General features: G+C 34.0%; 13 protein-coding genes across 13 annotated transcripts; 6 read left to right on the top strand and 7 right to left on the bottom strand.

Annotated features, from left to right (window-relative positions):
- Positions 1-44: 44 nt before the first annotated feature.
- Positions 45-997, top strand: NAEGRDRAFT_71794 (uncharacterized protein; the record flags this gene model as incomplete). The annotated part of the gene is made up of 3 exons (XM_002673047.1): positions 45-396; positions 491-553; positions 624-997. 3 exons carry the CDS (start codon positions 45-47, stop codon positions 995-997), a joined length of 789 nt encoding a protein of 262 aa, XP_002673093.1.
- Positions 998-1,335: 338 nt separating this feature from the next.
- NAEGRDRAFT_71793 (uncharacterized protein) lies at positions 1,336-2,832 on the top strand (the record flags this gene model as incomplete). The annotated part of the gene is made up of 1 exon (XM_002673046.1): positions 1,336-2,832. One exon carries the CDS (start codon positions 1,336-1,338, stop codon positions 2,830-2,832), a length of 1,497 nt encoding a protein of 498 aa, XP_002673092.1.
- A 328-nt stretch (positions 2,833-3,160) lies between these two features.
- Positions 3,161-4,983, top strand: NAEGRDRAFT_71792 (uncharacterized protein; the record flags this gene model as incomplete). The annotated part of the gene is made up of 3 exons (XM_002673045.1): positions 3,161-3,702; positions 3,752-4,386; positions 4,427-4,983. 3 exons carry the CDS (start codon positions 3,161-3,163, stop codon positions 4,981-4,983), a joined length of 1,734 nt encoding a protein of 577 aa, XP_002673091.1.
- Positions 4,984-5,227: 244 nt separating this feature from the next.
- On the top strand, positions 5,228-7,550 carry NAEGRDRAFT_81028 (uncharacterized protein; the record flags this gene model as incomplete). The annotated part of the gene is made up of 2 exons (XM_002673044.1): positions 5,228-6,956; positions 7,030-7,550. 2 exons carry the CDS (start codon positions 5,228-5,230, stop codon positions 7,548-7,550), a joined length of 2,250 nt encoding a protein of 749 aa, XP_002673090.1.
- A 410-nt stretch (positions 7,551-7,960) lies between these two features.
- NAEGRDRAFT_51807 (uncharacterized protein) lies at positions 7,961-10,333 on the bottom strand (the record flags this gene model as incomplete). The annotated part of the gene is made up of 1 exon (XM_002672973.1): positions 7,961-10,333. The coding sequence occupies one exon, from the start codon at positions 10,331-10,333 to the stop codon at positions 7,961-7,963; it is 2,373 nt and encodes a 790-aa protein (XP_002673019.1).
- Positions 10,334-11,164: 831 nt separating this feature from the next.
- NAEGRDRAFT_71789 (uncharacterized protein) lies at positions 11,165-11,923 on the bottom strand (the record flags this gene model as incomplete). The annotated part of the gene is made up of 1 exon (XM_002672972.1): positions 11,165-11,923. One exon carries the CDS (start codon positions 11,921-11,923, stop codon positions 11,165-11,167), a length of 759 nt encoding a protein of 252 aa, XP_002673018.1.
- Positions 11,924-12,496: 573 nt separating this feature from the next.
- On the bottom strand, positions 12,497-16,618 carry NAEGRDRAFT_81027 (lar to transcriptional regulator ATRX (X-linked helicase II); the record flags this gene model as incomplete). The annotated part of the gene is made up of 1 exon (XM_002672971.1): positions 12,497-16,618. One exon carries the CDS (start codon positions 16,616-16,618, stop codon positions 12,518-12,520), a length of 4,101 nt encoding a protein of 1,366 aa, XP_002673017.1. The 3' UTR covers positions 12,497-12,517.
- Positions 16,619-17,204: 586 nt separating this feature from the next.
- Positions 17,205-18,657, top strand: NAEGRDRAFT_51805 (uncharacterized protein; the record flags this gene model as incomplete). Its single annotated transcript, XM_002673043.1, has 2 exons — positions 17,205-17,608; positions 17,823-18,657. 2 exons carry the CDS (start codon positions 17,205-17,207, stop codon positions 18,655-18,657), a joined length of 1,239 nt encoding a protein of 412 aa, XP_002673089.1.
- Positions 18,658-18,814: 157 nt separating this feature from the next.
- NAEGRDRAFT_71786 (uncharacterized protein) lies at positions 18,815-20,320 on the bottom strand (the record flags this gene model as incomplete). Its single annotated transcript, XM_002672970.1, has 1 exon — positions 18,815-20,320. One exon carries the CDS (start codon positions 20,318-20,320, stop codon positions 18,815-18,817), a length of 1,506 nt encoding a protein of 501 aa, XP_002673016.1.
- Positions 20,321-20,668: 348 nt separating this feature from the next.
- NAEGRDRAFT_71785 (uncharacterized protein) lies at positions 20,669-21,061 on the bottom strand (the record flags this gene model as incomplete). The annotated part of the gene is made up of 1 exon (XM_002672969.1): positions 20,669-21,061. The coding sequence occupies one exon, from the start codon at positions 21,059-21,061 to the stop codon at positions 20,669-20,671; it is 393 nt and encodes a 130-aa protein (XP_002673015.1).
- Positions 21,062-21,173: 112 nt separating this feature from the next.
- NAEGRDRAFT_71784 (uncharacterized protein) lies at positions 21,174-23,075 on the bottom strand (the record flags this gene model as incomplete). Its single annotated transcript, XM_002672968.1, has 1 exon — positions 21,174-23,075. One exon carries the CDS (start codon positions 23,073-23,075, stop codon positions 21,174-21,176), a length of 1,902 nt encoding a protein of 633 aa, XP_002673014.1.
- Positions 23,076-23,331: 256 nt separating this feature from the next.
- Positions 23,332-23,898, bottom strand: NAEGRDRAFT_71783 (uncharacterized protein; the record flags this gene model as incomplete). The annotated part of the gene is made up of 1 exon (XM_002672967.1): positions 23,332-23,898. The coding sequence occupies one exon, from the start codon at positions 23,896-23,898 to the stop codon at positions 23,332-23,334; it is 567 nt and encodes a 188-aa protein (XP_002673013.1).
- Positions 23,899-24,802: 904 nt separating this feature from the next.
- NAEGRDRAFT_51803 (uncharacterized protein) lies at positions 24,803-25,255 on the top strand (the record flags this gene model as incomplete). The annotated part of the gene is made up of 1 exon (XM_002673042.1): positions 24,803-25,255. The coding sequence occupies one exon, from the start codon at positions 24,803-24,805 to the stop codon at positions 25,253-25,255; it is 453 nt and encodes a 150-aa protein (XP_002673088.1).
- Between the last annotated feature and the right edge of the window lie 1,381 nt (positions 25,256-26,636).

Raw genomic sequence — 26,636 nt, 5'->3', positions numbered from 1 at the left:
AAAGAGAAAAACTCAAGTTTATCAGAATTTAAATAAATATAAAAATGCCAGGACGGTTTGTGAGCAAAGAAGTACAAAGAGGTTTCCGTTTGACTAGAAAAGAGAGAGAACATTGGCTGATAAGAAGAGTTTTGGCCAGTAGAGTCCGATCTCGTCCAGAACCAAATCTTCCAATTCCTTCCACTTCTGAAACTTCTGAAGCTACTACTCATTCTGTTGCTAACAACAATGAACAATATGAATTTCACATCCGTGATGAAGGTAGAGATCTTCGTAGACGTATTGTTGATGTTTCTGCTCTCTTTTCCTTCGCCGGAGAACACATCACGTCTCCTTTGAAATATGTTGAAGCATATTTTAATTACGGAAGTGATATTATTGGTAATTTAAGTGCTGGTAAGTTTCTACAACTTGATATATTACTTATTATTATTAAATAATAATTAAATAAATATATATTCCTGATGATGATAATTTGGAATAATTTCAGATCAAGATATTGCTCCAGCTGTGGCTATGGCTGATCTTGGTGTTGTTGTCCAACAAGTAGAAGGTTAGTAATTAATTATTATTAATAATTAATATAAATAATAATAATTTATATTCCGATGATGATGATTTAGACCATACCTTGGAAGGCTATCTTCCAGAAGCCAACCTTCTACTCGAAACACCTTATCTACATCGATACGGAGTCGTATGGCAACCTCCTACTGAAGAAGAAATCCTTGCAAAGGCCAAAACTCTCTCCAGAAGTAGAATTTGCATGCTCACTTCTCAAGAATTGATGAGAGAATTAAGCTTTGATGAATTTCATAATGATGATAATGATGATCATGCTCATGTTGAGGGTAATTTTCTCTTCCCTGATGATTACAAGAAGATTGTTTTCAATGGTTGGGAATTTTGTTATGGTTATTGTTGGATGCAAGAGTTTGAACTTTCCGAGCACACTGTTAGAATTATGAAAATGTTGAAGGCAAATATGCTTGTGTAGGAAGGGCCTTGTTTTTCTATGTGATCATATTTGTTGCTGTTTAAATTATGTAAATATTTGTATTATATTTTCAATATATAGTTATTGGTTAATTAGAGGAAGTCAATGTACTGCTCTTTCTTTTTGATGAAGAAAATGTTCTACTTGTTTTTTCGGTTTAAGTGCACTTTCCAGCTTTTGAAAATTGTTTTGGACACAAATAAGCTTGTTTTCTTTCAATCATCACAAAACCAATAGTTCTATCTTCCTTCTCTTGCAGAATATGTTCTGAATTACTTTTAAGACCGGAATAGTTTCCGGAAACTTTTAGCCCCAAAATAAAATTATTTAAAAAAAATATGATCACACAACCAAGCCATTCCATCACTTCTAAAGTGCAAGAAAATGTAGAAAATATTCCATTCTCTGACGATTCGCTCTTTGAAATTTTATCTTTTCATGATGATTTTAAATTTATTGTACAGAGGTGTGCATTGGTTTCCAAACAGTGGTTTCGTGTCATTAAAAATTCATGTAAACACCTCTCGATAACACGTAGTAGTGATTGGGAAATGGTTGGTCAATTGCCGTTTTTGGAAAATATTGCAAATCTAAGAGTGATAAATAATGAGGAAATTGGATTTAATTGTGAGATATTGGATTCGATGAAAGAATTGAAAAAGCTCAATATAGAATATAATTCTAATATTGATCCAAGTGGATTCAAGTATATATGTTCATTGGAACAATTGACTGATCTTTATATGACTTTCTGTTATTTTAGATTGCCTATTGCTAAACATTTACCATCATTGAAATCACTAACTTATCTTCTTATTACGGGTAATTATATTGGTGTAGAAGGAGCCAAGTATATTGGTGAAATGAAGCAATTGAAACAACTTCATATTGCTAATAATAATATTGGCCCAGAAGGAGCCAAGTATATTAGTGGCCTTGAACAGTTGACTTTTCTTAATATCCGTGCCAATGAAATTACTGTGGATGGAGCAAAATTTATTAGTGAAATGAAACAGTTGACTGTCCTTAACATTATTGGCAACAATATTTGTGACGAAGGAGCTAAATTTATTAGTGGAATGAAACAATTAACTAATCTTGATATTTCTGTTAATAATATAGGCGAGAACGGTGCCAAGTATGTTAGTGAAATGATGAATATAACCAAACTCAATATTGGTTTTAATTCTATTAATGACGGTGTTAAGTGTTTTGGAGAAATGAAACAATTAACAGATCTTAATGTAAACAGTCGCTGTATTGGATCGAATGGAGTAGAATACATTTCATCATTCAATCAATTAACTCATCTTTCTATAGCTAAAAATTTGATTTCACTGTATGAGGCTATGCACATTAGCCAAATGAAAAATTTAATTAAGCTTGACATTTCTGATAATGATATTGGGGATAACGGAGTCCAATCTATAAGTGAAATGAACCAATTAACTGAACTTAATGTTTCTAGTATTGATATTACACCAATAGGTATACAATATATCTGTAAAATGGATAATTTAACGTATCTAATAAGTGCTCATAATAATATTGGAGCAAAAGGTGCAAAACAAATCAGTGAAATGAAGCACCTAGCACAGCTTTCTATCTATCACAATGCTGTTGGAGATGAGGGAGCCAAATTTATAAGTGAAATGGAACAATTAACTTTTCTAGATATTGGTTACAATGAAATTGGTGACGAAGGCGTTAAATTCCTATGTGGAATGAAGCAATTAACAAGACTTAACACAGTTGACAACAATATAAGTGATGAGGGTGAAAAATATATTCGAGAAATGAATTTGGCAGATCATGTGGGTATTTATGATGTTTAAGGGAAGTGAACTTTATCAAGATTATTTAAAATTGGAATAAATCATATTCTAGTGTACTATATATTAATGGAATTTTCACATGGAGAATTTGATTTTCTTTTTTTTTAACATTTTTTAATTCTTCAAAAGGAAAACAGCAATAATTTCAATTATCATCTTAAAAAATTCAATTTTACAATCATGAATAAAAATATTAACAAATGAATATTGAAACAACTCACAGGAGAAAATTTCAACTCCGGGAACTAACAATTGCGGAAGGATTAAAATTGCATCTTTCTCCTGTTTCAATATTCACACAAAAAAGAATCAAAAAAAAGAATCAACAATGACCAGAAGGGATTTCGATGAATTGAATAATTCACAACCATCATCGGAAGATGTTGAATTGAAAAGTACAAAACAGATTGATGAAGAAAATTCCTTGCCAATTGATCATCACTTGCTGAGCAATGGAAATTTGGAAGAATTGACTGAAAAACAGTTGGAAAATGAAGAGAAAACTGAAGAAATACCTGAAAAAGTAACACCTTTACCATGGGGAAAATTATCAGTTGTGTTTTTCATGTATTTGTGTGACAGTTTGAGCGTGACGTCTCTATTTCCATATGTCACGTTCATGATTGCTGACTTTAACTTGACAGACAATCCAAGAGAGTATGGATATTATGTTGGATTATTAGCAGCTTCCTATTTTATATCTCAGTTTATTAGTTCATTTCTTTGGGGAACAATTTCGGATAATTTAGGAAGAAGGCCAGTTTTACTTTTTGGAACATTTTTTGGAGCAGTGTGTGTTTTAATGTTTGGATTTTCAAAGTGGTTGTGGTGGGCATGCATTTGTAGATTCTTTTATGGTTTATTAAATGGGTAGGTTTCCAATAGTTTAATTAGAGAAATCAAACTAAACTTCACTTAGAAATTTAGGAGTGGTAAAGAGTTATTTGGGAGAAATCACAGATAGTACCAATCAGGCGAGAGCATTTTCTTTTACAAGTATTACATTTAGTTTGGCATCTGTCATTGGTCCATTACTTGGAGGATTATTTTCAAGGCCTTTCCAACAATATCCAAGTTTTGTAATGTTATTCCCAGAATGGTTACAAAGCTTTATTATTCAATTCCCTTATATTTTACCTAGTCTATTCATTTCCACTTTATCCTTCCTATCTTTCATTTTGGCCTATTTTAAATTGGAAGAAACTAATCAATCGAGTTGGTATTACAGAAAGTTCATTTCAAAAGAATCTGAAAAGACCATCCAAAAATCATCCACTACCATTTCCAAAACCAATTTATTGTCCTCTCCAACCACTGAATTCGAATACTCTGAACAGGAACCAATTATTAAGGAAAGCCGTTTTGAAAAATTCAAGAAAAATTTTAATAATTTCAGAAAACATGAAATGTTGTCCTCTCCTGTTCCATTGGCTACTTGTTTCTTGTATTTGTTTTTGGGTTCGAGACAAATCATGTTTGACGAATGCTATCCTCTATTTTCAGTCATGCCAATAGACAAAGGAGGATTAGGCATGTCTTCTTATCAGTTAGGTAGTAAGTATATAGACTATTCGAAAGTAGATTAATTGTTTAGTTTTGGGTGGAACTTTGGGATTTATTCTATTTTTGAGTCAATTGTTTATTACACCACTTGTAGTTCAAAGGTTTGGTCCATTGACATGTTATAGATGGAGTATTATAGTTGAAGCAATTTTCAATGTCATATTTCCTGAAATTATTTGGTTGGTAGTTTCAGATACTGATCCAATGTGGAAACATATCTTATTCTGGGGCGCTCTTGGATCTATTCTTTTGGTTAAACAGGTTGCAACGGGTTATACCTTTTTAGGAACTTTTATTTTCACCAATAATAGTGTTTCTAGAAGAAACTATGGGAAAGTGAACGGAACTTCTCAATCATTTGTTTCACTTTCAAGAATGGTTAGTCCAATAATTGGTGGATCTATATTCGCTAGCTCTGTTGCAGTGTCCAAATTTCCAATTGACCATCGTTTGGTTTTTTATGTTGCGACTTCCATTAGCATTCTCATGTTTTTAGTTTCGTTAATTTTGAAAAAAACTATCAACAAACCAAAAGAAGAATTGGAATCAACAACAATTGAAAAAGTACCAAAAGACACATTCGAATAAATGTAACTCAATCTCTTGTTTTATTAAAATAAAAAATTTACGCAGCTTTATTTATACACTTTAACTCTGTTAATACCATTGGTATTGGTGGCGAGTAGTGTCCGATAGAGCTCTGTAAGCTTTGACTCATTAAGCTTATCGTATCCCCTTGTGCCTTTTATTAAAATAAAAAATGATTGGTTCCATCAAGTACTTAAAAATTTGATGGACACAAACAAGTTTGTTTTCAATCATACTAAAAAAAATGCCATTCTTGCGCTCTGACAAGGACAAGGTGATTCAGAACCAATCCTTGTTTCTATCAAAACCACCACGTGGTTCCTCTGGCACACCAAAGAGAACAGTATCATCATCTTCATCCTCTTCATCAATGAACACAGCAACAACTCCTTCATCATCGAAAGCTTCTTCAAGCCAAACTAGTACTCCACAAAGAAACAAGAAGAACCAAAGCACACCTACCACTCGTCCACTACTTTTAAAAAGAAAACAACCCACCACCCCTACTAACACTTCAACACCTTCCTCATCAAATCCATCAAATCATCATAACAGCAATAATTTAAAATTAATTAAAAAATATTCAAATTCTGATCCGAAGTATAATAATCAGCTTATCAGACGGGTTGAGAAGAAGATTGCTCCACAACTTGATTTCAGTGATTTATTGTCATCCTCAAGTGAAGAAGAAGAAGATGTTAGAATGAAGAAGAGAAAATATGAAGACTTTGATTCTGGAAGCGAAAGCTCGGATCATTCCTTCATAGGAAAGAAATTAGTTATTGATCAAGTAAGAGAAAAGAAAGCTAGCTGCAAGGCTTCCAATATTAGTAATAATGGCAATGCAGCAGCATCTTCTAGTGGCTTGCATAATAATATTAATTTAAATACAATTTCAAAGGCTAATCATAATATTAATAATATTAATAATAATAAGAATACAAACACTAGCATCATTAGTAATAGTAATCATTTAAATAATATTATTAATAATCAAAGTAGTACTGGTACTAGTAGTAGCAATAACATCATCCACGATAATTTCTCCATCTATTTGTGTACTATTAATTCAGAAGGACATTCACCAGTACCTTCTCGTTGCATCAAAGATGATGGTTTAACAAAGAAAATCATTTGTTGTTTGGAAAATCCAGACAATGATCAATTAATAACTTTGAAATTAATCAACAATACAAATCATGATACGATTACCTATTTTAATATTGATGGAAAGGAATTACACAATAATATGGTTGCTGTTTTAAAGAGGAAGACTGAAATGTTTCTACGTGGAATGATTAATGAGGATGGGCATGTAGTTCCCTTATGTATGAAAGTTCCACAAGAAGCAAGTGACTGTGATGAAGAAGATTGCATTAGAGAAGAGAGAAAAATCATTGCCAAGGTTTTCAAGTGTGTCATTAAGGAGGAAACACAATTTGATGCAACTATTGTCAAAAATTCCTGTGTTAAACTTGAACCAAAATCCAAACCAGGTTTAAATCAAAACTTGGCAGTAGGTGTTGGCAATCATCAAATTGTTGAACAGACATCTGATCTCCATAATGTGACTATTGAAGGTATGGAGGATCAAGTTTGGAAGTTGTTGGAATTGGTTTATTTGAACAAAGACATGTACATGAGAAAGTCAGATATCAAAAAATCAACAATGAATATTTCATCATCAACTCCAAAAACTCTATCAAATAATATGACACTACCAATGAACTCAGAAACTCCACCACCTCAATTAAAATCAAATAGCAGTACACCACCACCTCCATCAGTTAAATGTACTCTTCCAAGTGATGTGATTTCAACTAGTACTGCTAGCCCAGTTATTAGAAATCAGACTGCCCACATTAAATCAACACCTCAAAAGGGCACCCAAATTACATCATCACCAGTTACCAGCAATTCACATTCGACAACAGTTAATTTGAAAAACAATTTTCAACCTTCCTCAACTAATAGTGTAGGAAAATTACAACAGACACTGCCATTCCCAAACAATTATACCACCACCAAACAATACAATCAATACAGCAATCACTCATCCAATGTCGAGCCATCCAAGTACATCACAAACCAACCTTGCTTCCCCAAGTAAGCAAGAATCAGTTCAAAGAGAAGCTGAGCCAATTAACGATCCAGAGGAGTTAGTATTAACACAACCTCAAATTGAGGATGCAATGGAAGATGATGATGTATTAATTATCGATGTGGTTCAAAAAGAAGTTCCAAAGGAAAAAGAAGAATATGTATCAGAAAAATTTAGGCAAAATCTTATCAATTATGCCAAGCAACTCAACCCTGATACAATTAAATCATTTCTACCACAATCTATGCAATGGGTTCAACTTTTGAAAACGTGTGGATTGAGTGCAGAAGATATCAAAAAGGCAACAAATATGAATAATCCGTTTACTGGAAGTTCATTTATTGTACGTACTTTGGATGACACAACTATGAATCAATTTGGATTTTCACAAAAAGCAATACAAATTCTAAGAATTGTCAGAGCACACTTACTTTTTAATAAGGATGAATTTGGGCTTCAGTTTTGAAAATGGCCTAACTCTCAATAGATCTGAAGTTGAAAGATTTTGCGAATTGATAAACCAGCATACATCATTTGGAGAATCATATAATTTTCCTTTCGAAGATGTTGCTATTAAGGATGTCCTGTTGGCTTAATGATAATGATGGGCAGAAAGATTATTCCAGTAAATTGCAAGTCCACCAGTACAATGAACGAAAAGTGGGTTAATTTACACACATCCTTACCTTCAGTCGCTTTCCTTAAACCTGTAACGAGGAACACATTCTTGACAGCTAAAACACGACATTGCACACTAGAAGAGTTTTCTTCCAAATTACCAAACTATTTGGAAAGAATGAAAGATAAAATCCAACCTTTGCTTAATATTGTACAAAAGTACAAGACAAAATAAACAATGTAAAATATATGATACATTTATCTAGTTGTGTTGGGCCTGTAACTATCACTATCCTGTACTCCTGACAGATCTAATTTCAAATTGAGTTTAGATTTGGAAGAGAACATGCCTGACTTTAAGGTGGAACTCTTTTCCTTCTCTTGTGTTGGAGTCTCTACGGTTCGAGATGATTTTTTACCAGTAGTAACTGTCTTGGTACATTGTATGATACAGAAGAGAGTTGTTGGATGTATGGAATAGACCTTGTAGGAGGAACCAATCTTTTCAATTTTCTGTTCCTTATAATCGCAAACCATCTCAGTACTGCCCAAGAAAGCTTGTCCATAATAGTTACCTCCAGATCTGAGCACTACATTATCTGTGGTCAATAAAACAGTATAACCACCTCCACAAAAAACTCGTCTAATAATGTAATTGGTTGGAAGGTCAATCTTTTGGAAAACATTCTTTGGTGAATAAGAACCGTTACCTAATTGACCTAAATCTCCTTTACCGCATGCCCAAATTTCATTTCCCTCTGTCAATACAATTGTATGTTGGGCTCCACATGCTAAATCCTTGATTGGCTTTCTTTCGAATGGGAGAGATGGTGGATTTTCAAAGTATGCTCTCTCAACTGGTAGAGCATAACCTAATTGTGAAAATTGGTTATTTCCTGTACTGTAGAAAACATCAATGCCTCCATTCAATGTAGCAACAAGACAGGTATGTGCTCTACCACAAGCACCAAATTTGAAATCAACATATTTCTTTTCTTCATCCGTATAATCTTCACCAAAATCAAATTGAATCTTTTTCAAAAATCCATAACAATCCAATGTTGTTCCATCTCCCAATTGACCATTACTATTATTACCACTCACTAAAACCTCCTGTTGTGAAGTAACAATGAGGAAATGATCTGCGAAAGGTGATGTCGAAAATAATTTAATCTTCTTTCCTTCCAATTCTTCATCTTGCAATCTCTTAAAATAGCATGATGAACGTTCACCACACCAATAAATTTCATCGTCCTTTGTTAGAATGAAACTATTATTTCTTCCACAGAAAATACTCTTAATTTCAAATGGTGGAATTTGACCATTTCCTGAATTTCTTGCAGTGTTTGGAGTTGTTTGTAGATGTACATCTCGTAAGAAATCCAACTGGGCACGGGAATCTGAATTGTCAGTTTTCAATTTTGGAACTTCTTTCACTGTGGCATTTGAAGACTTTCTTTGTCTAATTAAAAGAGATCCAAATGGTTTCAATCCTCCACTATTTCTCTTCTTTTCCTTATCCTCATCAGTGCTAGATGTCATGTTTGCATCTTCTTCACTAATTGGTGTCATACCTGGATCACTGCCCACTGAAAAGACAACATTATCAAAGTCAAAACTTCCCATATCTCTAGTATTATGTTTAGTGGCCTTGACAGTAGCTGTATTAATAGTTGGAAGCGAAGCAGAATCGTATCGAACATGGGTTGGTGGGTGTGCATCACTGTATCGACGTGATCCAGTTGCAGATTGATCAGAGTTTGGTGATAATAATGCAGAGGGAGTTCCACCTACTGAAGCTGAAATTGGAGATGGAGAAGTTGTTACAATGTTGATATCATCACTATCCTGTTGTTGATGTTGTTGTTGATGAATATGAACTGCTTGATTGGATTCACCACTCACACTCAATCTAAAATCTCCATCATTTGAAACCAATTCCTTTACAAAATTCGATCGGCTTTGTGTGGAGGATGTAGATTCAGATTCGAGTGGAGATGTTGCAATACTAGATGATTTTGTATGTCCCCTTCGCTTTGAATGGCTTGAATCATAGAGAGAAGCATCAAATGGTACTTGATTGACTGTATTACTTCCTGTAGAATTATTCTGTTGGGGAGAAACTGAATTCAATGCAGATTCTCTAATTTCCAAACTTTCTCCAAATGGAGATCCCGAACCACTTGATCCAATAGGAGAGGAAAATGTATTAGAATCTGCCACATTTTGTGTTAAAAAAGTTTCACTCGTGATAGGAGCACTCGTTGAAAATGTTTCTGCAGAATTTTCATCACCATTATTACCAGTACCATTCATCATATTCTTTCTCTTTCTAAAATCTGCCAAATCACCCAGTGCATCATTTGCATTTGTATTGGATTGAAACATTTTAAAAACAGAGCTCGAATTATTACCCGAAGCTACCTTCTTCTTGTTCGTTCTCAATGTTCCATATCCAATATTTGTCAAATGATGAAGAGCTTGTGGCATTGATTGTGTTTCATCAAAATCTGTCGCAGCAAATTTCATAGGTGATCCAGTGAATGGACTTTCCAAAGTTGTTCTTCGTTGATGCAAATGTGAAAAATCGACTCGTGTTAATTTGTTAATTTCTTCTTGATGTTTGCCCATTCCTAGTTTACCATAGGCGTTACTTCCACAAACGTACAATTCATTGGTATCTATTATTTTTAATCAAATCAATAATACACCACATTTAGTATTATTAACAGTTGTTACAATATAGAGTAATATTGAAAGATGATGATGAGATGATGAATTTGTTATTATTATTGTTTTATCATGATGATGATGTTATTATTGTATTACACATAAACAGTATAATTAAATTTAAATATATAAATAAAAATCATCCCATGATGATGATATAAATCATTATAAAAAACAGCACACAAAATACAACAAGAAGAAAAATTCCGCAATAAAAAGCACAACAACAAGCAACACAATTTTTTCCCTCCAAAAATCTACAACTACTATAAAACTTACCAGTCAAAATCAACGTATGATCATAACCAACAGCAACTTGTTGAATGACTAATTCTGGCGGGAGTTTTGGTTCCACAAGTTTTTTTGTGGGTTTGTTGTTTCCCGTACAAAGTTGTCCTATTATAAAAAATGTTGTTTTAGTTATTGGAAAGGTTTAGAATATTGTTTAGTATTATTTTCAAATTATTGATAACAAACCAAAGTCATTATCACCCGAGACAAGGAGCGTCCTCTGTTTGACCTCCATTATTTTTTTTTGAAATTTGACAATTGAAAGCCGTTAAATGGCATCAAGCTCATCTCAACATTTGACAGTCGGCCTTGATGATATTCGAAAGTGGCAGTGAATCGAATAAGTTACAAAACAGCGAAGCACTACCTTCACTTCATGAAGACAAGTTTCGAATAAAAGTTAAAGTAAACTCAATATATTATTCGAAAATTCAGTGATCTTTAATCGTCATCCTGTTGCGAATTTTGAAATGTTATTATAAACACATCAAATATTGAACAATTCAATAATTGTTTCTTAAAGTTTACAATATAACTGTGCAATGTTTTTGTAACAAAGAATGAACTTCTTCCATAATAATGCATAATCTTATAATCTTGTAAATTTTCAATCGAATCGAATGGATTTTCCATTAAAATTGGCTTTTGAAGTTCGTTTGAATTTTCGAAACGTTTCCCACAAATAAAAACTCTTCCAAAATTGGTGTGAAAACAAGTATGATTCGATCCACCACTAATATCCACCACAATTTCATCTCTATCTAAAGATTTACTCAATTCCACAAGAGAAATCATTGAATTACAACTAATCAATGATTTTGGAAGAAGTTTCGAATCAAATGGAATTTGACCACTTCCACACAATCCACAACTAAAGATTTTGTTTCGTTCTGTAATGACGAATGTTGCATAATTGGTGCACTTGATAGATTTGGGTGAGGAGAAGGATAATTCAATTGGTTTCAATGAACATGCTTGAAAAGTATTTCCAAAATAGAAAATTCTCTTCTTGTTTGTCATGACAATCGTATGTGAAATTCCACCATCGATATCTATTGGAAATTCATTGTTTTGAATGAGTAAATCGGTAAAGAATTCATGTGGAACGAGTGTCAGTCGATTTTTTGCATCTCCCATTCCCAGTTGACCAAATTGATTTTCTCCACATACTAATAATTTACAATCTCGAGTAATAATCATTGTTCTCTTTCCAATAGCTTTTGCAATTTGAACATTTTCCAATATTTTTGTAAACTTTGTAACACATTCTCCTGGTTGAATTGACAATTGACCATCATCACTAGCTCCACAAGCATACAAATCTCCATTCACAGTCAATAACAAACTATGTTTCGTTCCACAACTAATCTTGTCAATCCACAATTTTTCATCATGGAGTGGAATTTTTGTAATTTCCTTGATGAAGGAAATCTCACCCAATGATAATTGACCGAATTGATTACAACCACATCCATACAACGATAACTGTCCACTTTCATGTGCAGATAATGATTCATCAATTAGAAAAAATGTAGAAATACTCGAGCTAGAAATATTCACAATTTTTAAATGTGGATTCCGATCAAAGAAGGCAACACGAGTGAAGGGAATATCATCTAATAGTGATGTGTCTTTGGAGTCAATTCCGAGCTGAAAGGCTCTGTTTTTACCACTGGCAAACACTGTTGATTGAGAAAGCATTTTTTTTTACTGATTGGTGACTGCTGGTTGCAGCTAGAATCTGTTTTTGGAAGTGGGAAAGGGTTCGTTGTTCAAGGTTGGTATTGTAAATGTTTATTCATCATCGTCAGAGTCTAAAGAAATGGAATTGTTAAAAGGTGTTGCATTGGTTCTTCTTGTTGCTGTTGAGGAAGGGAGAGGTGAAATTTCAATTGGTTCATCTGCTGAAATGACAGGAATTGAGAAAATTGGACCACGAGAGGATGAAGCAACTGATGAGGAAGATGGTGGTGGCATCAAGTTAAATTGAGATGGGTTGTTAAAACTGAATGGTGGTGGTGAGGATGCATAACCATTATTTTGTTGCAATGCATCAAATGTGAATGAAGAAGGTGGCAGACTTGGTGTGGTAGGAGTCATACTCTGAGGAGTGTTTGCTTGTGATGCAGATAATCCTTGGGCTGCAATCATTCTCTGTCTTCTCTTCCTCAATTTGTTAATCATTTTCATTACACCTTCGTTAGCAGAAACTTGTTGCCACATAGTATTGAGTGTTGTGGTTGCCTCTCTATCGGCATTACTTTCATTATCTGCATTATTATCCTGAGCTTGAATGAATTGTTGTAATCTGGCCAATAAACCCAATCTGGATGACTCTAAAGCTGGAGTCAATGGACCATCCACGTTTGGTAAAACTCCCACCGATGAAGGTACAAGTGCAGAAGGTGAAATAAGCATGCTAGGATCATAGAGATCATCTGCCATAATCTCAGCAAGTAATTTACCTGGATTTTCACGTGCATCCTTTCTCCTTTGTTCATATTCAGAGATACTACGTTCTTGTTCACTCTCTTCAAGACGAAGACTCTCATTTTCCACAAAGAGGGAATCATATCTGAAAACACTCTTAATTTTACGTTGGACATTGAATTCGCCAGAGAGATCTTCCTCCTCTTCTGGATAGAATGTATCTGGTTTCTTGGCTTGTTTATCCTCTGGTTTTTCCTCGTCTTCATCAATAGTGATGTGTACTGGCTTGAGTGGATCAATAACTTCTTCAGAATAGTTCCAATTAACACCCAATAAATCTTTTAGTATTGGATCTTCCTGATACTGTTTAGGATTGAGAAGAAGCTTATCAGTCATGGTTTCCTCAATACTAAGGGCCTGATTCAAAATTTCCAAATCACCCTTCTTCATAATGAGATCTGGAGTCTTGTCGTCTACAATACGTTTTGCCAACCAAGCTTTGGCAGTACTCAGATTGAAAATCTTTTCCTCTGCGGATCCATAAGTAACAAATCTATACACATAGACAGGTTTTTTCTGACCATATCTATATGCTCTAAACAATGCTTGCTTGTCCCAAGTATCATTCCAACACGGATCAAAAATAACGACTCGTGTTGCAGCTATCAAATTGATACCTAAACCACCTGCCTTTGTACTGATAATAAAAACATGAGCTGTTGATTCTTCTGTAAAACTATCGACTAAGTCCTGTCTGGCTCTGCCTGAAATTGATCCATCCATTCTAAGATAATCATCTCCCTTAGAAAGAGTTTTCCTAATAGGAACAGTTTGATTATCTTCATCTTCCTCGGTTCCAACCACAATTGGAGTATGTTTGAAAACAGCCTCCATAACATCCAACATTTCTACATATTGAGTGAAAACTAATATCTTTTCATTGTTGAGATAACATTTTTCAATAATTCTCAACAAGAATTCCATTTTTGGACTATTCCTAGCATTGTGTAATTTGTAGTCATTTGCTAGAACTGGTGCTGCCCAAAAGAGATTATGCCCCAATTCCTCTTCGGCCTTAGCGTTAACATTATCAAAATCTTCTTCCAGTTCATCCTCTTCATCAAGGGAGGATTTAATCTTATTCTTCTTAGATTTAGGAGTGTCATTATCTTCCTTTTTAGACTTGGCAGAGGATTTTTTGGATCTAGGTTCCTCTTTCTTAGGTTGTAATTTCTTGTCTTCAGAGAAGGGACTTTCCTTTTTGGTTGTTGAAGAAGAAGGTGTTTTTGGTTGTGATGATATTGAGCCCAACAAGTCCATACTGAACAAATCTTCATCGTCATCTAATGAAATTGGCTCACTCTTCACACCAGATGAAGATGATTCTCTCTTGAGAGATTCATTCTTGATAGAACTAGCTGAGCCAGTTTTGATTGGAGATTCACTCTTTTTGACTTTTGGAGTTTCTGGTTCATCTTCATCATACATTCCATCCTCATCTTCTTCGTTTTGATATCTCTTTTCTTGCATTTCCTCTCTGGTAATGAAAACTCCAGGGTGCTTCATGGCATCTTCATAAGTAAAATCTCTTCTTTCACAGTACATTCTGACAAGGTCAGGATGGTTTGTAATCTTGTTCAATAAAACTGAAAGATAAAATAAAGTTTTAGAGGAGCTATCAATTTGCTCTCTCGTTAACGGTTGACTATAAAACTTTGGATCAAAAAGTCCAGAGCCTGAAGCAGATCCTGCTCCATATTTACGTTCTTCTCTTTGACGAGCATCAGCAAAGGCCTTGTATAGCTTGGCTTGTAATGGATTCACTCTGAAACTAATGACATATTCGTGTTTTGGAGGTAAACTATCTCTTAAAACCGATTGATCTCTACGGTGGATAAATTCTTCCAATTCTTTCACCAATAAAAAGGAACTCTTTTTCATTTCTTCTACAGCCTGATCATCAGAGTCCTTTCTCATACCTGATTGAATTGGTTTGGAAAAGAATCCGAAAAATTCCTCATTTGTCCAATATCCCTTTCTAATCCAATTTATCATTGCGTAGTATTCCATCAAATTGTTTTGAACTGGAGTTCCTGTAAGTGCAATTCTTAATTGAGTTTCGAGTCTATTAAGAGCTTGATTGATGTAGATATCTGTGTTGGAACACATTCTGTGAGCTTCATCAACTATAACTAGCTGAGTACCATTAATGATAATATCACTTGCTTCTTCTTCGAAATCTTCTCTCTGTCGAAGCTTTTTTTCTGTTTTTTCAGTTTGTTCTACCAAATCCTTAATTGTGGCTTCAAGATCCAGAGTAGAAATTCCCAGTGATCTCCTTGTTTCTTTTTGAACTTTGTATTGTTGGAGTTGATTTTTCTGATAGGCTAAACTTTCATAATCTTTATCTTTGCTGTAGTGACCAAGGAATCTGTGAAACATTTGAAAGGAGAGAATGAGAATACCTCCCCTCTTTTTCCATTTTTGTAACTTTTTCAATCTACTTTCATAACTCTTGTCCCTATCCTTAATGGTACGTATTGAGACTGTAGCATGAACACATTTATCAAGCCATTGTCTAAATTCTGCATCCCAATTCAAAATGACACTCTTAGGACACACAATTAAAATATTTCTTGTTTTCATATTGCTAGAAATCATTAATGTATGCACGAGAGCAATCATTTGCAAGGTCTTTCCTAGACCCATACTGTGGGCCAAAACACATCCTCTTCCTTTTGAAATGTGCTTCCAACAGAAACGAATTCCTTCCAATTGATGAGGTTTAAGTACCTTTATAAATCCACCATGGATAAGTACTGGTTTTTCCAATGCATCATTAGAGAGATTTATCACTCTTTGTAAATCGGAAAATCCAAGAGATTCATCTTCTTCCTCTTCTTCATCGTCACTCATGTCCTGTTGTTGTGGTTCAACTTCCTTAGGCTTCTTTTTTGATGATTTTGATGATTTTGATGATGCAGGTGTTGATGAAGTTGTTGATGATGGAGATGGAGAGGTGGTTGAATTTTTAGCTTCATCTTCCTCTTTTTTCTTAGCTTCTTCCTCTAGTCTCTTCTTTTCATTCTCTTTTTTAATCATTTCCTCCATGTTACGTTTTTCCATTTCCTTTGCCTCCTCCATTTCCTTGTGCAATTTTTCTCTCAACTTGAGACTTTCCCTCTGTTCCTCTTCCTTTTCCTTCTTTGTTTTACGTTTTTTCGTAGTCTTTTTCTCTTTAGGAGGTTGCACCGGTGGAGCAGAGAGTAAAATTGTTGATGATGATGGTTTTACATCCTCTTCTTCCTCAACCTCTTCCGTTGAAGCCTTTCTTTTTGTTGCTTGATTTTTCTTAGGTGTTGTTGTACTAGCAGCTGCTTTTTTCTTCTTTCCTGCTGTATCTTCGTATTCATAATCGTCATCCAGCTTTTTAACGGTACGTTGTCGAGTTGATCTTCTCGGCATGATAACTTCCTCGACCTTTTTCTGAGTCACTCATTTTTTTTGTTCTACGTGAAAGTAGACATAAACACCAACTGATATCGGGAAGAAAATTGTGTTTGGTATTCTATTAATATCGGAAGCCTTTCAGTGTGATAATTTTGTTTCGGAACAAATTATTTAGTTGGATTTGAAAAATTCTAATTCATACTATTATCTACATCCAATTATTTGTTGAATTTCCTCTCCTCTAATTAAAAAAATCCTCATCCCCAAAACACATTCCTACACACACAATGCAATGTAAGGTAATTTTTTTCATCTTCTTAAATCTTCAATATTATTGCATAACATTCCTTTCAAATTGGCGCCAAACCAACAACCAGTTTTCTCTGGAAATTCTTCTGCTTACAATTTCTAAAAAAAACAGCAAAAATGAAACGTTCCTCACCAGAAGAAGATTCCGCATCAAATCAACAACAAGAAAATAGCAACACTGCTCATCATCTGAATAGCTAATAACAACAACAATGGAAGTAAGAGGGTAAAACGTTCGCATCACAATGTTCCAATTTTTAATAATTTTGTTTCCTTGTTAAAGTCAATACCAATGCAAGAATCGTCGTCTGCTGCCGTTGTGGAGGATAGTACTATGGAATTGGCTTCTCCTTCCTCTTTGAAATATAAATCATCATCATTGATTATTCATCAAGATACAAACCTTACACATCCAATTTATAATATATTATCATTTCTTGATTTTGATGAGTTGATCCATACTGTTGCACTTGTTTCAAAGGCAACACATTATGCTGTGCATCACTCTGTTGAACATTTAACATTGGACAGTGAAAATACAAATTTTGGTGATGTTGAACATTTAAGTGAGGAAGAACAACAAAACCACAACATGACAAACATGATTGATATTGTGAATAGATTCCCATCACTGAAGGTTCTCTCCCTGGACGGACTCGACTTTTTCACTGATGTTTGCCTTTCCAAACTTGTAGAGTAAGTAGTTATTCTTCATCATCTTGATATTAATAACGATCAAACCTTGTCATGTTAAATATTTGTGGAATACTTTTGTCATGTACTTCATCTTCTTACATAATAATAATTAATCATATATTTAACTAATTTATTGGATAATATATCCCCATCAACAAAACGTTCGTTACAAAAAAATTGGATTTTTAAAATATTTAATTTTTTGAAAAAATAGAAATTTACCACCACACCTTTCAGAGATTCATATTCGTGAATGTCCTCTCGATTCACCAATTATACTGGATAAGAAGAGTATGAACTCTGAGTCCTTCTCACAATCATCAGATACCGAATATATTCCTTCTATTCAACAGCTTAAAGTGCTTCGATTCAGTGCTATCAAATTTACATCTTTTGAAGTTGGATATTTAAAGAATTTACTCTCTCTCGAATTTTACGATTCTTCCTTTGAAAAGTGCTTGAAGATTATACAATGCTCCAAGTTGGATAGACTCATCTGCTTTAAATGTACAGGTCTTGGTGATACTCTTCTCTTGGCAACATTGAAATCTTTATTATATGAAGAAGTTGCACACTTGCAATCCGTTTCGAATACAAATTCACAAACAGAGGAAAATGATTTGGAGGGAAAACCTGCTGATAATGATGATGACTCTATTTTTGATACTGCCAGAAATGTAAAGAATAGAAAGTATGGTTCTCTTAAAAAACTTTACTTGACCGAATGTGAACCTCTGACAAATCCTGTCATTCAAAGTAACACCATTGAAGAAATCAAAATTATTGACTGTAAATATTTGAGCAAGCCATTTATTTCTTGCCCAGCCCTAAATAGGCTCCAACTTAATTGGTGTGAAAATTTGAAGAGTTTGAATTTAGCTTGTGATAATTTGCAATTTATTGATTTGACAGGTGCTGGAGTTACATACAGTAATAGTCAATCTAATAGTCAGGGATCAGCAACAAGTAAGAAGGAAAATACCATTCTTCACAATGTGATTGGAGGTCTTCGTAAACATTATGGTGAACAATTAAAGATAGCTCTGTAATTATATAATACCAATAAATGTTGAAGAAACTTTACTGTAATAGATTCGTTATTGATGAAACAGTGAATAATTGAACAATACTTAATGGCACAAGGAGTACGAATAGCATTTAGCTTTGAAAAATACATCGTTTAAACATAAATATGAGTGGTCCACATTAATATTTGCACAATTTAATTCCCTTCTTGTATCCCTCCAATGCATATTTTTTTAAAAGCTGCTTATCAAATGAAAGGGTGACTGAAATTGTTTTTGAGTTATCCCTATTATTAAGGAATATTTTGAGAATTTCTTCTTGTTGTTCCAAATCAATCAGGCTTACAATATTCCTTACTCGCTTATTACAAATAATGAGAGGATCATGTGAAACTCCCTCTTTCAGAAATGTAAATCGCAATGAATCAGAATACCCACAACCAAAACGAGGCATTTGTAACATGAATGAATAAATATCTGGATTCTTTCTTGCTAGTTCTAGAATTTTGGTCATGGTTTCTTCATCATCTCTATGGTTGAATTGTAAGCCCCATGCATTCATTACTTTTTTCACAAGTTTGGAAGTGTCTTTTTTCTCTTCTATAAGCAAAGTTGGTTTAGTTTCGGCAACCATTTTGAAAAATCTTGGATCCTCAATTACTTTTTGAGAAAAGCCAGTTATAGAAGATTTAGTTGAAAGCATCTTTCTTGCTAGAGGTCTACATTCCCTCCAAATATTTGGCATTTGTTCCATGAGTTTAGGATTTTTCATTAAAATTATTTCCACAATCTCCTTATCTTGTAGAAACTCATCATTATCCACGAATAGTGGTATAGTGGTCATTTCTTTCATATTTTGGAGTGCTTTGATGACCATTGATTTGAAATTACGAGTCGAATTCTGAACATAATTCAAAGAGAATGGTTTGCTTTCGACAGCAATTTCTAACAAGTCTTGATTGTATCTCAGATATTGTGAACTGATATACTTGATAGCAAATCCATTTTGTTTCAGAGCTTGAGTTACAATTTCCTTATCTTTCACAAATTTGGTGCAATACTTTAGTGCTTTACCGTGTGATCTGACCAATCTGAGACAAAAATCTCTATCATTGAGAAGGGTTTCAGGTATTTGCTCTCCAATCTTGTAGTAAATATTGACAGCTTTCCAAAGGAATTCCTTATTACTGAATAAATCTGGAGAAAATCTTGAAATTAAAAGAGAAATCCTCCTTGGAGAAAGGTCAATTGTTGTGAAATATTTCAGAGCACAAAGAGCTAGAGGAATGGATGTTATATTAGAAGTGGAGTAAGCAAAACCTCTATTAAAATCCAATTTGCAATACTTTGGAAAACTATCACCCTGAATCTTAAACAAGGAAGAATTTGGATAAAAAAGTGAATAATTCAAATCTACCTCTGAACTAAACTCTGAAATTAAAAGCAATAAATTATTATACTTTCCATTTGGAACTAGGCCAACACAATTACTAATTCTTACAATATTTCCCTCCTTCTTCCATGACTTGATTGGATTGAACCAATGTGCTGGATATTGTGAATAGGAATAGGTGCCACCATTCGATTCATCATTGAAATGTCTAGTCATCATTAATAATTCCTTCAAAATAAATGGAATTTTACAATTAAATTCATTCTGAATTCTCTCAAATTCTACCTGATACATTTCTCTATATTCATCATCATCATCAAAATCCACTAATTTAAATTTATCAATCAAATGTTCATTATAAATATTCAAATAATTCCGAAATGTTCTACGAAAATAATTTAAAAAGGCGGAAAGAAAGTATCGATGCGAAACTCTGAAATGATAAGATTCCTTAAAAGGAATATAACTGACTAGTAATTCAAAGATTTCGGAGGGCAAGTCGAGTAATTTATGGTCATCACTGTGGTGATGATCGTGTTGTTGCATTTTTTTTTGTAATTTTTTTTTGTAAATATCGAAATTGACTTTTCACAAATGATAAAGAATGAAATAGTATTCGAATATTTTGTTTAGTATTCGAAACTAGTTTATTTCCTCTGGATCCACCACTCGAATTTTTAATCTTTCCAATGCGTCCAAATTATTTTCATTCTCAACCAATTGAATAAAGTCCAAATCTTGCACAATCTTTTTTGATTCCTCCAACTGATTCGAATAATATTTAATTCTCTCTTCAGCTGAAGATTTTGATACTATTTTTTTATCAGAATCAGAATCAGTTTCATCTTCTTTTAAATTTCCCATTACAGATTCATGATCACTTGCCAATTGCAAAATATTTAGAATTTCCATCTTGCACTCAATCATGAATAATTTCCTCACAGTGATTAAACTCTCATTGGATGGTTCTACTGTTAGGGCACGATCTTCCTTTTGGCTTGGAGTTCTAAAGAAACGTAATCCGTATCTACTCATAATAATAATCAATGGATTTGTGTTGGTGTTGAAATATTTTTTTTACATAATTAATTGTTAATATTTTGTAAACTATAGTTTGATTGAAAGTCTTGAAGTAACTGATTGTTTATTACACCTCAGCTTTTACCTTTTCCAAAGTTTCCTTATACAAATCCAATGTTGGAGCCAATTCAACTGACTTACTTAAATTTGAAATGGCTTCTTCCTTGGATCCAACTTTTGTCAATGCCAATCCTGTATAATAGTACATTTGACGATTTGGTGGGACTAATTGACTTGCTCTTTCAAAATGTGTTAGGGCCTTATCATAATCTTCAATTTCTAACCAAAAACGTCCATAGTAGAATTGAACATCTCCTGAAGTAGGAGAGAGTTCCATTGCCTTTTCAAACATTTGAAGGGCCTTTTCCTTTGATTTCTCCTGTTCCAAATAATACAATCCAAAGTAACAATACAAAGATCCAAGAGATGGAGCCAAATAAAAGGCACGTGAAAACATGTTGAGAGCTTCTGCAAATTTTCCTCTTTCGTATAAAACTTCACCCAAATTGGCAAAAATGATTGGATTTTTCAAATCATATTTGAGTGCCTTATTGTAAAAATAGGATGCCTTATCCAATTGACCCATGTTAAATAGACAAACACCAAGACAATTGTAACCCTCTGAGAATTCTTCTTGAATTTCAACTGTTTTTTCAAATAGAGCTATAGCATGATAGTACAAGCCCACTCTTTGGAACATGTTTGCAAGTTGGAAATAGGTTTCCAAATGCATTGGATTCAATCTCAAACTCTCTGCATAGTGAGTAAAGATATTCTTGATCATTGTGGCTCTCTCAGCATTGGAAATTTCATCCTTTTCAGTGAATCTTTCAGTCATTGCTTGTTCATATTCCAAAAACATGTCCAATTCATAATCAGATTGCAAGTGTGAGAGAATTTCCTCTGCAGTAACACTTGTCAAGTAGTTAATTCCTGAAACAGTTGTTCTTCTTCCAGTAAATTCTCCCAATTCTCCATCCATTACAATAATTGAAGGTTTAGTTTCGAGTAATTTCTCAGGATCAACTTTTTGTTTCTTTTCCTTGGTATTATTTTCTGTTGGTCCATCCTTTTCAATCAAATGATCAACTTTCTGCTGTCCGGTCAATGTTTCAGTGGTTTTATCTCTGAGGAGGAAGGATTTTGTGGTGGCAACATTTTGATGATCGTCCAAACTGAAACTAGCATTGAGCATGGCAGTTAATTTAATGGAATAAATCTTTTCCCATACTATTCCCATATTGTAGTGCAACAAACTGACATCTGCTGCATTATTATTAGTTTGTTTCATATGATTGAGTGATTTTTCAAATAATTCTAAAGATTTTGTAAGATTATTTTTGGTTTCTTGTCTTTGTGCTTGAGAAGCATAAATCATTGAGAGGAAATAATTCTTTAACGACCTGAAAAATCCAATATTATTTTCGTGTGTGGCTTTTGGAGCTGTTGGAAACTTGGAAGATTTCTTTCGGTAAGTTTCATTATGTTTCTGATTACCATTCGACAAGTTCTTTTGTGGATCACTAGCTGCTTCGGATGGAGTACTCTCTGTACCAACTGTTGATTCCAATGAAGTTGTCGATTGATTAACAGCAGCAGCACCATTACCAGCAACAACATTTGAAGGAGATGGTTCAACAATCAATTTTTGTGAATTTTCTCTACGTGGAGATTTTGGAGAACGTGGAGAAACCTTTACAATATTAACTTCCACATCATTTTCAGAAATTGCTTCATCCTTTCCTTCCACTGCTGATGGTGATGAAGATTTTTCAATAATGGAAGTGGTAGCAATTTGTTGTTTTGATTGTTCTTCAAGAGCTAAAGCTGTTGCCAATTCTTCCTCTCGTGATGTTTGTTGTGGTGGAGGTGAGTTGTTGTCAATAGTCAAATTGGATTCAAGTTGTTGAGGTGTGTTGTTGGTTTCTGTGAGATTAGAAGTGATGGATTGTAGTGAGGGAGATGTCATCTCTTCGTTGGTTGGTGGTGCTTGTTGTGTGCTGCTGTGGTCCTCCTCTAATGATGATGAGGTTGAAGACTCTCCTTGTTGCGTCATTTTTTTTAATTATGTTTTTTGATGACACGTGACAGTAACGAGACAACGAACCTTTCGGCTTGGATAACTTGGTGAAAATTGAAGAAAACGTTCTAACAGGAAGTTTAACAGCGAAGTTTTAAGCTTCTACTACAAAGAAGGAACGAATCTTTGTGTTAATAGAGTTTTATTAACACTTGTTGGCATTCCATCCTATTGGTTGCTTGAGAACATTTTCATGCAAACCAAATGCATTAAAGTAACCAGTCAAATCAATGGAAACACAACCTGGTGGATTGGTGTTAAATCTGAGATTTCTGAGTTGGAGACAGAAACCAACTTCAGGAATAACATTGACACAGATAGGATCAAGGTTAACTTGACCAATTGGATAATCCTTATTGTAAAGAGTGGCACCATGAGATTGAATCTTAACAGTGACTCTAGAAGAAGCCAAATTAGCAACAATAGAGACAGTGGCAGAAGCCTTAACCTTTTTAACCAAAACCTTCTTTTCAAATGTAATATCACAAATAAAGGTCTTAATAGTAGCATCAGTATTTTCAAATCTACAATTAGCACCAGAACCTCTAACATTACCACGCAATCTATCAATAAGATTCATAGCTTGTTGTTCTTCGGCGTCAATCTTGCTGATTGCTGCTGAACCGACGACAACATTTTCAGTGGAAGCGCTAACGGCATTGATCATCAAGACGACCAACAAGACGCCAGCAATAAGGAAGAAGTGTTTCATATTTTTTTTAAGATTTTTTAAAAATAATTGAGCGTTAGGGGCGATTAAGAAAATCTGCCTTAAAGGAGCGCAGTAATAGAATTACAGTGTAATCTGTTATCCTTTACAATTTCTTACTACTAAAAATCTCATACATATGCATTGGAAATGATTACATTTGCAAATATTCCAAAACAATTGAAAAATAACATCATGGCTTGACAAGTTGATGTTTCCATTGTGAAGAGGATGACTGTTTGAAGCAATCAAAATTGACAATAAACAACTCATGAGTATGGTAAGAAGAACACATCATTGGTAGAAGTTTCTAATGTACTAGCATCAATTGGTGAGAGATTCATCAAATGGAAATTGCTAAAATTCCCCAGATAATAATAATACCTAATACCACTTTTGTGAAAAGAATATTCAATCAAGTCACAATCACATTCTAGGTAGCTTTTTGGTTGCATTCCTTGTCTATCTCATGATAACTAGAAGAGAAATGTCTCAATTTAAACAAGTGCTGAATCTGATGAATACTTCCTTATCCAAGAATGTAGTTGGTAAAATATATCACCAAATTGGTATAAAGAATGATGATGGTGTGGCCATTCACTTGCCAAAGAATAGTTTCAATCAATCTAGAAATTTGTTCTTCATATATGGAATTGTGATTGTGTGGTTTTTGTGACCTAGTGTTGTGGATTGATTCTGTTAGAATCTGAAACTAATGTAAACTCTTCCTATTATACAATGTTGAATATCAAACATGGAACATCTGTTTTGAGAGTGGTTCACAGAGCTAACTTTACAGTGATGCCTTGACAGATGAGTATAGTTTGGAAAAGATCAAGACCATTGGAGATGCTTATTTCTGTGTTAGTGGAATTGGATATACTCAATCTGCATCCTGAGATTTGCAATGGGAACATTTGATGCGATTCATGACTTTAATGTTAAAAATCCAACAACACAAATTAATATTAGAGCAGGAATTAACACTGGTTCAGTAATTGCAGGAGTGATTGGAACTAAAAAGTTTGCTTATGATTTGTGGGGTGATGCAGTGAATACAGCTTCTCGAATCGAATCAACATCACTCTCAGGAAGAATTCAAATCAGCAGATCGACCTATGAACGTGTTCATGATTTGGGATTTGAATTTGAGGAACGTTACATTGAAGTTAAAGGAAAGGGAATGACCACTTGTTACCTCCTCAATGACAAGCACCACACAAAGCCATTACCAACTCCAGAGGAGATTGAAGACCTAGCTGAGATGTCAGAGCCAGTTCCACAACAATGGAAGAGAAAACAAGTAGACGGTATAGAGGAAGAAGTATCATTACCACTGAGGAGGCTCGCCAAGAAATGATTTCAAATGTGGAAGAATCAAGTTTTGTCATTTAGAACAAGCAAATAAATAGTTGAGCAGTCCATAAAGGAAAAATGATTCTTTTCATATTGAGGACATATGGCTAATACGAACTATTTTTCGCCGATAAAGCCATGTTAAGATGAAGTATATCATATTTCTAAAGCAAGCACAGTCCTCACATCCTTAATCGTCTGCCTCAACCAACATAACGAAGAACTTGAAAAAAGTCCACAACTAATTTGAGGGGTGCTTTTCCATTTTTCACAACCACTATATATGTCCATAGGAGATTAAACACAACTCCATCTTTCACACCACCAATTTTGAATCCCACACCTTGTTGTGCATTCAGTTGGTTGGTGAATCCAAAAAAACTACCAAACATTCCAATCAACTATCGATACCAATCAACTGAATTCATAATGAGTTTTTTGTGCATTGCAAATACATCATCCAGTTCTTCTTGTTGCTCTAGTAGTTCTTCTTCCACATCTTTCAACTCACAACAACACTATCTACAGTACGTCAACGGTATTCCAAAACCTCGCAATATGTTAAGGCAGAGACAACATACCATAACACATGTTAAGGCAGACATTAATAGTGGTCGTTTTTCCAATGTAATATTAACTAATCCATCCACTTCTCCCTCCAATAATACTAACACCACTACAGTTACCACATCTCTCTCAAGTAGTTCCATCCAACTCCTTAATACAAGTTCCAACACTTGTCATACATGTGTCTCATCATCAGTAGCAGGTTCATCATCAACATCCCAACCTCATCTGAATTCCAGTTGCAATCAGCTCACAGTGTGTTGGAAGAAGGTTCTCTCTCCACAAGGTTCTTCCTCATTCAAGGAGAAGAAGATTCAAAGTTATCTCGAAATGGCCAAAGTGAGGAAACATCGAGTGATATCCGAGAAGGAAATGATTCAGGTTTTACATCTTTCCCAACAACAGGCATGTAAATTATATGTAGTCTTTCAACTCTTAAAAGAAGATTTTACGAATTGAAGGATGTACTCGGATTGAAACGTTGGCCACAATATTTCCATGATATTAGACATTTACCAATATTTAACAAATTATATCCCATGTCTTTGCAATTCATATTGAATGAAGAAAAACAACAAGATGAAAATTCATCGTCATTCCATTCGGATCATATTTCTTCATATAATGAATTGTTTAATAATTCAATTCCGAATATTTCGAGTGGAGGAGTGATTGAAACAATTTAATATTATTATTATTATTTGATTTGGCATGAAGAAATTCAACATGAATTATGAATTAATAATAATAATTTAATATTATTAATATATTATGTAATTAATAATTGTACATGTAACAACAAATATTGCCAATAGGAA

Source organism: Naegleria gruberi (assembly GCF_000004985.1).
Source record: "Naegleria gruberi genomic scaffold NAEGRscaffold_49, whole genome shotgun sequence".
Taxonomy (NCBI): domain Eukaryota; phylum Heterolobosea; class Eutetramitea; order Acrasida; family Naegleriidae; genus Naegleria; species Naegleria gruberi.
The sequence above is the reverse complement of the archived record's forward strand: the minus strand, read 5'-3'. Positions and strand labels throughout refer to the sequence as shown.